The sequence below is a fragment of the Vigna umbellata genome, chromosome 1 (assembly GCF_029865625.1).
Source record: "Vigna umbellata cultivar VRB3 chromosome 1, Vumbellata_1.0, whole genome shotgun sequence".
In the NCBI taxonomy this organism is placed as follows: domain Eukaryota; kingdom Viridiplantae; phylum Streptophyta; class Magnoliopsida; order Fabales; family Fabaceae; genus Vigna; species Vigna umbellata.
Window position 1 is genome coordinate 68,698,160 of NC_142165.1, and position 12,623 is coordinate 68,710,782.

Genomic DNA, 12,623 nt, shown 5'->3' on the forward strand with positions numbered 1-12,623 from the left:
GGGGAGAGTGAGGGAAGGGAGGCGCGAGGGGGAGGCGAGAACGAGAGTGAAAATATCTGTGGGTTATATGCCTCGGTCCTTCTTGGCCCGAGGCAGTAGAAGCTGATACGCCTCGGTTCTACTTATCAACCGGTGCAGTATACTTTTTTTACCTCGGGTTTCTCTTAACCGCGTCAGAAACTGTGTCAGAAATCACTCATTAGGCACCGGTTGCTTTTACAACCGAAGTGGTAACCCTTTTTGGCACCGGTCAAGTCTGAACCGAGGCCTATAAGGTCTCGTTAATTACAAAAATGCCACCGTGTCTGAATAGACAGCGGTTTGGTGTAAACCGAGATCTATTGTGCGAGTTTAAAAGCCCATTTTGTACTAGTGTTAGAGCTAAAATTTAGACCTCTCTTTGTTTTCCAGATAAAAAAAAAATTAGGCCCATGTTGATTTCAAATTATAGAGCGTATATATATAACATAAATTTGCTTTAAAAGGGAAGACATTCGTTTGTTTAATTTTTCAATTAAAGTACTTGTTCCTTTTCTCTTTCTATTTTTCTCAATTTTGATAATTATGTTTTCACTTTCTTTTCTTATTTGTGTTTTTTATTCTTCATCCATAAAGAAGTAATCACTATAATAGATTAGCCTTTCAACGATGGTTAAGATAGGCATGTAACGATGATTTTAAGATTGTCATAGTTCCAACCATCATTAAAAGTTGAACACAATCTATGACCAGTAAAGGATCATAGTTAGAAATGTCAAAAGTAACAACAATTACATTAATTTATAATGATGGTTCCTACCAGAAGCGTCATTATAATTCTTTCTTTTATTGAGGAGTGGTTTTATTGAAAATCACAACCCTGCATTTTTCAACTAGTAGGGTAAGACAATAATTCAAATTATTCTAATCAAAGCTTAATAAAAATAGTTCTAAATAGAGCTTAATAAAAATAGCTCTAAACAGAGCTTAATAAAAATAAAGAAAGTTTTATGAAATTAGAGCTGTCAAAACGGGTAACCCGACCCGACCCACCACAGGTTGACCACTTAGTGAGTCAACCCAACCCGGCTCATTTATTAGCGAGCCAAAAAAATTCGAACCCGACCCACCACGGGTTGGTGGGTTAAACGGGTTGGCTCATTGGCTCACTTATTATTTATTTTTTTTCACCCTCTTCTTCTCATATTCTTAACATGTTACTTTGATCGATCAAAATAGTTCATCAAAACAAAATATTCTTGAATTCTTGTAATTGTTATCTTTCTCGTTTGGATGAAAGCATCAAATGATGCAAGCTTAGAGCAAAACATTTGATTTATGTTCACTCTCTAGTTTTCTCTCTTCTCTTCTTTAAGCATTTGTGTTTAGACAATATGAGCATGGAGACAAACTTCAAAGTCAATTTTCAACAAAGCTTAATTTTCTTCTCTTCTTCTCTTTTCTTCTCTTATCTTTTATTCTCTTCTTTCTTCTTCTTTTCTCTTCTCTGAAAGCTTCAGACGTTGTAGGCTTCAAGATGGAGTATCAAGATAAATATGTGACAGTAGCTCTTTTCTATTTTTCTCTTCACTTTTGCTCATCGTTCTTCTCGTTCTCTCTTAATAGAGCATGCTTTCATTCAATCTTTCATATCTTCGTCATTTTTCTTAGGTTGAAGAACATCAAACAATATATGCACTCAGGTAAAGTAAAGTTGATATTTTATGATCATTCTTGAACATGTTCTCTCCTTTTCTTTCACTCTTTCTTTCTCACTTCTTCTCTTTGGTACTTTTTCAACAACCACCTTCTCTTTAGTTGATATTCTTTATGTAGACTGTCTTGTGAGATGATCGTTAGATACTAAGTTGATATCAAGATAGGCTTCATAGACTTTATCGGTATCTCTGTCAAACTTAGGTCTACGTTGTAGAGTAGCATAGCTTTTTCGCGTAAATAGCTTGTACGATCTTCTTGGACAAGAAGCTTTGATGAAGCATTGTAAGATTGTTTTCTTATTTTTCAATGCATTTCTAACCTTTATGCAGAACTTATGAATTAAGCTAGGTGTTTTCATTTCCTACACAAATAAAAAGAGCAAAGTATGCAAGCACAAAAGACTTTTCTGTACAGAATTAAATGTTTTATCTGTTGATGATTGTACAACTCATTGCACGTTTAGAACATATTTGCATATGTCAACATCATTTAATTAATGCATCATTTATTATCAAGTTGACTTACACGATGTATGTAACATATTCTTTAGTTGTTTGTCTTATAAAAGTGTTTGCGTAAGTTTGTGTCTGTGTTTGAGCGAAGTTAGCACTTTGATGCCTTATCATGAGATCATACATATGCTATTTAGTTCAAACACTATAAAGTATAGATACGCTGTCAAAAGTTTTAAATCGTTTAGCACATATTTGAACTAGCATATTGCTTAATAGGATGACTATCGTTTACCCCAACACGCTATGTTTTATATATTTTTTGAAAACGTCTAGAGCCTCTTTTTAGTCATTACACATGATGTACTTTGTTAGACTCTTGGTGATTCAAGTATCTTGAATATAAATACATAAGTGTTTAGCGTATGTATTTCTTTATTGCATCAGATGCTATCTATTTTGTCTAAATTACTCTAATATTCATTATCGGTATTTTGTCCTAGTAATTCAGATTAACGATTTTATTTCACAAGCATTTGTCGCTTAGCATAGCCAATTGTTTAGACACTTCTTTCTATAAACAATATTTTGTTGAGTATTGTTTGATAAACTTCAAAACATGGGTTTCTAGACAATCTCACATCTCTTAGACAATTTTGCCTCCACATTAACTATATCACTAAATATCAAAAGATAATTTTTGTCAAATATTTTAATCTAGCACATATCTTCTTGAATATTTTTACATCTCCACAACAATCAAATATATCTTGAAGATATTATATTATTTAGAAGATAATTAGAGAAGATTGATCATCATAAGGAAGATTACAACAACATAAAAGCTCGAAACAAAGTCCAATCCAATTTCTATATAAATTAGGGGAGCTTAGGAACCTTTTAGGGGTTCTAATTTCGTCCTCTCTCTCTCTTCATGTTGTTCACCCTCTCTTATATTTTCATGTCATTTCTACATTCCATGAAGTGTTTGTTAAAGACAAAATCGCCTATATGCCCAAAAGCTCTCATGTTTTGAAGTTTAATCAAATAACATTAAAATAGGTTGATAATCAGAAAATAACTTAGGTGAAAACACAAGACTTAGAGCCTAAACTCCAAACAAACACAACCTAGAACCAGATAGAAAAACATAAGAAAACACTTAGGTCTTAGGAAATAGAAAAACACCTAGGGTAAAACACCCAGACACATGGCTAAACGATGCTCTGCCTAAAGCGTCCAAGAGAGATTGAGTTAAACGCTTAATGCTTATAGTACCTAGAATAGGTATTCAGTTTCTCTTAGAAACAAAATAGGTCGAGACAATGTCTCTAACAAAATATATTAAAAGACTTAATTATTAAAATGTGTAAGAAAGCTTAAGCAAGTTAAACGATATCTGTCTAAAAAGTAACAAAAGTTAAAGAAGTGTTTACTTGACTAAACGATGCCATGAGCTTAATAAGTACCTCATCTTATGATGAAGTATATATCTATGCTTTGTATCTTCAAAGTAAAGAACCTAATTGTAAAATGCTACCTAATACTAGAAATCAAAAGCACTTTGTTGTTATGAGCAAGCATTAAGTGACATTAAATGCTCAACGTTCAAAAACAACAAAAGTGATAAGAAAAGGCATATATGATGCATACATAGTTTACTCTAATTTTGGAGAAAAGTTATTTTACACGCATCCATAGTGCTATAGATCAAATATAAAAAAGTGGACGTTAGAGACAAGAGAGATATTCACAAAATTTTCCTCACTTGAAGCAAAGTTTAAAAAGACCGTACAACCTACATGCCTGCTCTAACAAAGTTGACTTACCCAACAGCTATTGTGAAAAGAAGAAAGAGAAAGCATAAGTATCAAGGCTATAAACTACAAAGTCAATCTAACAGACAAATATCCATGAAGCCTATAAATGTAAGATCTCTCAATAAGAAAATCAAAAGGATAGCTTAAGAGAATATGTTAAGAAAGAAGAGCTTACAGCGATCCATCCTGAAAACAAGAAGAGAAAGAGCTCAAGAAAAATAATACATTTGAGCTGAAGAAAAGAGAAGGAAAGAGAAAGAGAAAAAGAGATACTCTCAAGCTTCATTGTTATATTGCTTACTATTGTAAGAGAGAAGAAAGAAACGCATGCGAGTGTTTAAACTGTTTTGTATTGTATACAAATCCTCTCAATGAGAGCAATAGTCTGAACTACTTGTAAGAAATCGTTGATTGCAATTCTAAAGAGAATTAAAACACTCACAACTGAACTCGGTTGAGTTGAGAAATCTTAGCAAGGTTGCTAAGTACCATGAGTGGTTCAAATACTCAAAGAAAATCTCGGCGGGTTGTTGAGTACTAGGGGAGGTGCGATTACTCAAAGGAATTATCGACAGAGTGTTGAGTACCAAGAGGGGTGCTAATACTTAAAGGAAATCTCGGCGAGGTAGCTGAGTACCAAGAGTGGTGCTAATACTCATTTGTAATCGTGTAAAGATTATAATGGAACCCTCTACAGAGGAGACTGGACGTAGCTCAATTGGAACAAACTAGTATAAAATATCTTGTGCAATTATCTCTTCTCTTACCTAAACAATCCTCTTGTGAAAACCTGTCGTTGCGCTTTATTTCCAAACACAAGAATCTTTCAAGGTAAACGATTTATTTCATAAAGGAAGTTGTTAACAAAATGTTGCAGTATATATATTTAAAAGAAGATTTCAAGAGCTCGATAACGTGCTATATCAAAAGGATTGAACGGATTGAGATAAGTTTTCCATTAACAATATTCAACCCCCCCCCCCCCCCCCCACCACCCTCCCTCCTAGTGTTTTTCAGGTACTTTAGTGTTAAGTCTCTATGGTTGGTTTTTCTGTAATTTCTTAACTAGATTATGAGGTTAGATGAATAAATTTGTTTGTTCTTTTGATTTTTATTGTGGTTTATTTTTATATATATCTTTTTCTTCTTAATAAAGTAAAAGTAATGATTTTTACATAGCAAGTTTGCATGGTGTTAAATTTACATGACATATTAATCATATGAGTTCAAGGGTTTCTAACTTTAATTGAGAATTTACTTTGGTGTAATTTCTTAACTAGATTATGAGGTTAGATGAATAAATTTGTTTGTTCTTTTGGTTTTTATTGTGATTTATTTTTATATATGTCTTTTTCTTCTTAATAAACTAAAAGTAATGATTTTTACATTATAGCAAGTTTGCATGGTGTTAAATCTACATGACATATTAATCATATGAGTCCAAGGGTTTCTAATTTTAATTGAGAATTTACTTTGATTAAAGTTAGAAACTTTAATATAATTGAATAGGTTTCTGCGAATAATTAAGAATGTACTTTGATTAAATGTGAAAATTTTAACAAGAAATAATCAAGAATGTACTTTGGTTATTTTTTTTACTTATATAAGAGGTAAAAGAATAGACATTTAGTAAGAATGCCAAAAAATTAGTTGAGAATTTATATTGATTAATTTGAAAATCTAAGATAGTAATTAATTGAACAATAATCTTTAGATAACCAACTATGAATCCTATTTTGAAAAAGCAGTAGAATCAACCTATTTTCTTTATCATTGTTTTTATCTTTTGACATCTTTTTATAAATTTATTTTTTTCTATCTTTTGTTATTTAATCTTTTATTTTCTTTTATTACTTTAATTTTTTTATTTGACTAACCCCTTTTGTATACTTTTTTTAAGAACTAATTTGTTATAAATCAATTATATGTTCATTGGAAGACGACTTAAGGTTGAATTTACCCTTTCTATTTTGTTGACTACTATCTTAGCAATACTAAATTTGTTATAATTTAGTAGTATCAATTTGATCGTGTCAACGACAACATTATCAACGAGAGAGAGGAAGAAAACTCGGCAGGTGCAAGTGAAGAGAAAAAGGTGAAAACTTTTGAAGGTGGGAACAACTTTTAATAATGGTTACATGCAAAAAGCCTTTGTTAAAAGTGCACCCAAATACTTGTTAATGACGTTTCAAGGAGAAATTGTCACTATATGTGTCTGGACTAGTTTTTTTACAATAGTTATATACACAATAGTTGTTAAAAAGCTCTTAATATTTACAATACTATCACGGTACTTTTTTTTACAATGGTTGTCTTGTGTGGATCGTTAATTTGTGACGTTAAAAGCAATTTTTGTACTAATAAGTTCTTGAAGACAAATTTAGAAAATCAAGATCAAACAATCTAAATTAAATTTTGCACCAATCATTGCATGCTTTGAGTTTATTATACTTTTCTTTATATTGAAATTTGCACTTTATGATTATAATTTATGTTTTTTAGTTTAAAAATCAAATTAAGACTCGATTGAATCTTGGTTTGGCAATTGGACTCAAATTATATTTAATGATAGTTTTATTTTTTTTCCATGTGACTAGTTTGATTCTTAGCTAAAGCCCTTTTAATGAAAAAAAAATGAATGAGAAAAGAGTACACTTTCAAACAACTTCAATTAAAATAAAATTTAAAATGTGTAGACCTCGTGTTGAAGTTCATCCAGGATATATGTTGATTGGCCTTTGGTAAGGCACTTTAAGAGAAGTTTGGAATAACTTCTTTGGAACAAATATTTGTGAGTGATTATAGATCAAGAACACTTTTCCACATAATCTTTTCTTCATATGGAAAACATTCTCCATTTTCAAGGAACTTTATTATGGGATTATCCTTGATTTTTCTTCTTTAATCGATAAGCATTAGACATAATTAACACTAAGGCCCTATATTGTTTGTTGGATGACACATGAGTGTTGTCATTGTGCTTGCAAGCTTTACTAACAGGTTTACCCTTATGTTGTGCTCTCGTCAAAATATGTCAAATTTAGCTAATATATTTGTTACCTTATGATAGTACTTAAACAACAAAGGATTTGTAACTTGGAACTCTTTGGTCATGTGTCCTATCATTAATTAGAATCACTTCGCCATTTGGATATTCTTTGCAGTCATGTCTTCAATTAGAGTGAGTCCAACAATGAATATCACATACTCAGTTTGATTGTTGGATGTTTTGAACTCAAAATGCAAAGTTTGTTTTAAGTGTAGTCCACCAGTTCCTCCAATATTTTTCTTGTGCCATTACTTTTACTATTTAATGGTACATTGACCTCCGAAATCTACTATTTGATTAAGTGATCGTTTGTATTATTAGAAGGATAGATGAGAGGTTTTTAACTGCTCAAAATATCTCCTTTACATTAGAGACTCTAGTCAAATTTTGTAACTCTGACTTTGGTCTTTTCTACTAGTCTCATTCATATATCATGACTTTTTAATCTTATGAGTATGATTATTAGACACCGTCACCAAAAAAAGGTCATTAGTTTTAGAAAGGCTTAATTACCTACTTAGTCCCCATGTTCGGAGGTAATTTGCTGTTTAGTACCCGGTTTTAAAAATGTAGGCATTTGATACCTATGTTTTGAAATTTGTATCAATTGAATCCTACCCACTTAACGCCGTTATAAATCTAACGTTTTTCTGACTGTGTATGTGATTTGTGGACGAGCGTTTGTGGACGAGCGACGAGGACGATCGTCCAGCGAAGAGGACGCTCGTCCAGCGAAGAGGACGCTCGTCCAGCGAGGCAGAAGAGGACGCTCGTCCAGCGAAGCGAACGCCCAGTCAGGCAGAAGAGGACGCTCGTCCAGCGAAGCGAACGCCCAGTCAGGCAGAAGAGGACGCTCGTCCAACGAAGCGAACGCTCGTCCATAACCGCTCGTCCACAAATCACATACACAGTCAGAAAAAACGTTAGATTTATAACGGCGTTAAGTGGGTAGGATTCAATTGATACAAATTTCAAAACATAGGTATCAAATGCCTACATTTTTAAAACCGGGTACTAAAGAGCAAATTACCTCCGAACATGGGGACTAAGTAGGTAATTAAGCCTTTTAGAAAATATATTTCATGCATTACTGAAATATAAGAATGAATTTTATATAAACTTTTAGAAAAAGACGAATTTTAATTTTAATATAAATATAAAAACTAAAATCATATTTCATCCTAAAATAAAATAAATAATTAAAAAAGATAGGTCAAAACTTAGTTTTAAAACCGATTACGAAAAAAAAAATGGTGCCTGATTTCTTAAAAAAAACAAAAAAAAATCGAGTTAAGAAATTGATTCCCCCACATACTTCTCCACAAGGAAAGAATGTGTTATTTTATTTGTGAAAATGAGATGTTATTAGGGTTAAAGAAAAGATTTGGTATTGAAAAGAAAGTCGAAAATTGGTTTCCACTGCTTCTGTGTATTGTTGAGGATAAGAAGCTTCTGGATGGGGTTGTTTGGTTAGGTGCCTGAAATTGGGTCCAAGGGAAAGACAATCGTTTGGCTTTGTTGTGTTCACTGTGTGTTTGTGAAATTACTGAAGTGACGCTTGTTGATCCGTTTCCCTCTCTGCCCTGTATGCACCTCAAATGTAACTTCTTTTTTGAGAGAGAGTAATCATTTTCAATGGCTTCAGGAATCACTATGAATATAACTGTGTCAGTTCCCAGTGCCAAGGGAATAACTACGGCAGCTCCAAGATATTCTCATTTTCTCAAGGCTAACCCTTTATCTTCCCTTAGTTCACTCCATTCTCTCCAGGTATATGAAGCTTTTTGGATCAAATTCTGGCATCAAGTTTCTGAATTTCGTGAAATAGTTCTTCGTATTTTGTAGCCTGGCTTTAAGTTTTAACCGTTGAATGTCCTTTACAACACTCATGCTTTATGATTATTGTTGTTGTGCCATGATTGTTATTTCATTCTGACTTTCTTGAACAGTATGGTAGCAGTATGCTTAGAGTTCCTGTGATGATTAGAATGCGACCAGAGAGGTTTTGTCAATATGTGCTTACTGTCAGGAATGAAGTGCCGCAAAATGCTGATTTTCCACGGCAGTATTCGAGAAGAGAGAAGAAACCTTTTCCAGTTCCCATTTTAGAGCTACGACGAGCAGCTCGGGAGAGGATGAAGAAGATGAAAGATGAGCCTAGAAAACCTATGTCCGCCCCTAAGAATGGGTTGCTAGTGAAGAACCTTATACCGACTGCGTATAATGTGTATAATGCTAGGATCACTTTGATTAACAATCTGAAGAAGCTGCTCAAAGTAGTTCCTGTGCATGCTTGTGGGTAATTATCCGTCTTCATATTCTCTACCATGCTTTTGGTTAATGTGGAGCTAATTTTAATGCTGGTTAACAAATTTAAGTTTCATGCTTTTGTTCTGATTGAGTGAATGCACTAATACAGAGTTCAATGTTGCCTCTGGCCTCAGAAGATATTCCAGCTTTGACACTTTGTTTAAAATGATGCTCATATCATTGTAAACCTGATATGTTGCTTCACATTCCTGCTTTTAACTTGGTGTATCTAGAACTTGAATCAGATGTTACCAGTACATTCTATAACTTTTCATCATGTAGGTGATTGATAGTTTCTTATTCTGCTTCTTCAAGAAAGCAAAGTTTGTATACTTAGACCTTTGTGAGTCTTGTACCCGTTATGAAATTGTTTGATATGATTCATAGAAGGACTAAATAATCTTGTCTACTGCATGGACATTTTCATGGTAATCATGCTTGCCGGAATTTCAAGATTGAGGGGGTTCATTGAGGTTGAAGCATAGTCACTATATAGGTCATTTGAACTGTCTTAATGGTCGCAAAATTAAGTTTGAATTTTGATTCTAGAGTAATGATATATCCTTCTAGTATTAAATGGTAACCTAACCTGATTGATTTTTATTTACTAGCATATTTTAATGCGCGTGATAAAAAGTTTACATCCATCTCATTCGCATCTACCACCTCCCCCTCCCTCCCCTGGTATATTGATCTTACAAATACAGAGCGTCTTTTGCTATTCCAAAGTGTCTGTTACCAACTTGCAACTCTTGTTTAATTGACTTTACAAAGAAGTTAATCATTAGTTTGATTAATAATTAATAAAGAAAAAGGTGCTCTAAATATTTTTTTTAATAAGAGTCGCAACTGACAATCAGTTCACCCTTGCAAATAAATGTAATTTAATGTTTAGGGTCTTAATACTAGAATTCTATTCAGGTGGTGCAGTGAAATCCATGTAGGACCTGTTGGACATCCATTCAAGTCATGTAAAGGCGCACAGACCAACATCCGCAAGGGGCTCCACGAATGGTCAAATGCATACGTTGAAGACATATTAACACCAATTGAAGCTTATCACCTCTTTGATCGCCTTGGAAGGAGGATTACTCATGATGAGAGATTCCAAATCCCTCGAATTCCAGCAGTGGTTGAGCTCTGCATTCAAGCTGGTGTTGAAATTCCAGAATTTCCCACAAAGAGGAGAAGAAAGCCTATCATCCGTATTGGGAGGAAGGAATTCATCGATGCTGATGAGAGTGAACTACCGGATGAAGTCCCTGAGGGCCCTTTAAAACCATTACTGGCTGAAATACCTGATGAAGAAACAGTTGCTCCATTGGACAATGAACTAGTCCCTCTTGCCGAGGAAACACTCCAAGCATGGGAAAGAATGAGAATAGGTGCAAAGAGACTGATGAGGATGTACAAGGTAAGGGTATGTGGATATTGCCCAGAAGTTCATGTGGGTGCCCAGGGTCACAAAGCTCAAAACTGTGGAGCACATAAACACCAACAACGTAATGGGCAGCATGGTTGGCAATCTGCAGTTCTGGATGATTTGATCCCACCTAGATTTGTGTGGCATGTTCCTGATGTAAACGTGCCACTAGATCGAGAGCTTAGGAATTTTTATGGGCAGGCACCTGCTGTAGTGGAAATTTGCATTCAGGCTGGTGCTGCCTTACCAGAACAATATAAATCAACCATGCGGCTGGATGTGGGGATCCCATCAACTTCGAAAGAAGCTGACATGGTGGTTTGAGAAGAACTGCTATTATGTACAAACCCATATTTTGAATATACTGTAATTTATAATAAACTGAATGCAATGGTAATTTATTCATTTAACAACTGATATAGCATCATCTTGATCAGTTCTTCCAAGGTATCTTTTCCATTTAGACAAACGTGATGACATTTTATGTATTCAATCTCTGCAATTTCTCTCAATAACCACTATTGTAGGAGCAACTATCACTACTAAGACAGAATAACTTTTACATAAGTTTATTAAAGCTTGCAAAAGTTTAACAGTTAATTTACTTATATATGCAGTTGTAAAATTATAATTTTTAAAGTTAACTGGGTTATCACAGAACTATATAGTATACATGTTTTAAATTAGTTTTCATTATAATTAATGAAAAAATGTTCTTTACATAATCATTTTGTAGAAATAATTTAATAACTGATTTAATTAAAAACACGGTGCAAGAAATTATAAATTTATAATTATAGGAATTGAAAATCTCCATTTCATCTCCTAAAATGTTATAAATCCAATGTTTATCTTACTATAAATTTTGGAAGGAAAAAGAGGAAGTTTCAATCTAATTGATTTCTTTATAACTGTGTATGCGGTTCTACAATTTTACATACTTATTGTTTGTCTCTGTTTGTTATAACTTTATAAATGTTTATCACATTATTCCTCACCATAAAAATGTTAGTAGATTATATTTGTATCCAATTGTTAAAGTAATTTTTTGTTAACAAGGAAACAAAATTTATGCTTCTTAAAGAAAATCTAAAAGAAAAGTTATGAAAGTAAAGGCGAAAGAAAAGTTTAGTATAATTTTTTTATATTAAAGGTGTTTTTGGTGATTTAAAATGGATATGAAAGGAAGAATGTGTATTGAAACAGATATTGAGACGAGAACGAAATGGTTATGTACAAAGCTATCATCATTTTCATATCCAACTTAAAAAAGATATTATTTACATTTATGCTGTACTTAATGAATGTGAAAATTTCCCGTAAGATAAAATGGTTCTGAACGACTGGTTTGTTTGGGATGCATTCCAAAACAACTTTTTGTTCAGATCAATAGGCAGAAGATGTGAGTAAACATGAATAAATCTAAAATTGTCTTTGCACCTTTATACATAGTCGGCAATACAATGACCGGTTGGTGATCTAAGGGGTGAATCTTTGATAATCATTATGATTGCATGTATCTGAAGTGTTTCGTGCAAAATTGAATTTAAAAAAAATTAGACTAATATTTGTTGATTGAATTTTATATTAAATTAAATTAAATTTATAATGTAAAAATTTTAACAAAGAAAACGAATTAATTATAATCTTTTGCTTTTAACTTTCATTTAAAATTCAAGAATTTGAAAATATCACACTTTATATAAGAAATAGGAAGGGTTTGAAATATTATTGTTCATTAAAATATAATCATATTTTTGTTTTCTTTTCTCCTGATAACGTACGTAGATCATTTGCTTTAAATTCTTATCAAATATTTTGCAAATAAACTAACTCAAAATGAAAGATAAACATTTAAACACCGAAAA

General features: G+C 32.8%; 1 protein-coding gene across 1 annotated transcript; it reads left to right on the forward strand.

Moving 5' to 3' along the window:
• The first annotated feature begins 8,397 nt into the window (after nucleotides 1–8,397).
• APO2 (APO RNA-binding protein (DUF794)) lies at nucleotides 8,398–11,172 on the forward strand. Its single transcript, XM_047291355.2, has 3 exons — nucleotides 8,398–8,792; nucleotides 8,972–9,321; nucleotides 10,254–11,172. Exons 1-3 carry the CDS (start codon nucleotides 8,658–8,660, stop codon nucleotides 11,077–11,079), a joined length of 1,311 nt encoding a protein of 436 aa, XP_047147311.1. The 5' UTR covers nucleotides 8,398–8,657; the 3' UTR covers nucleotides 11,080–11,172.
• Nucleotides 11,173–12,623: the final 1,451 nt, after the last annotated feature.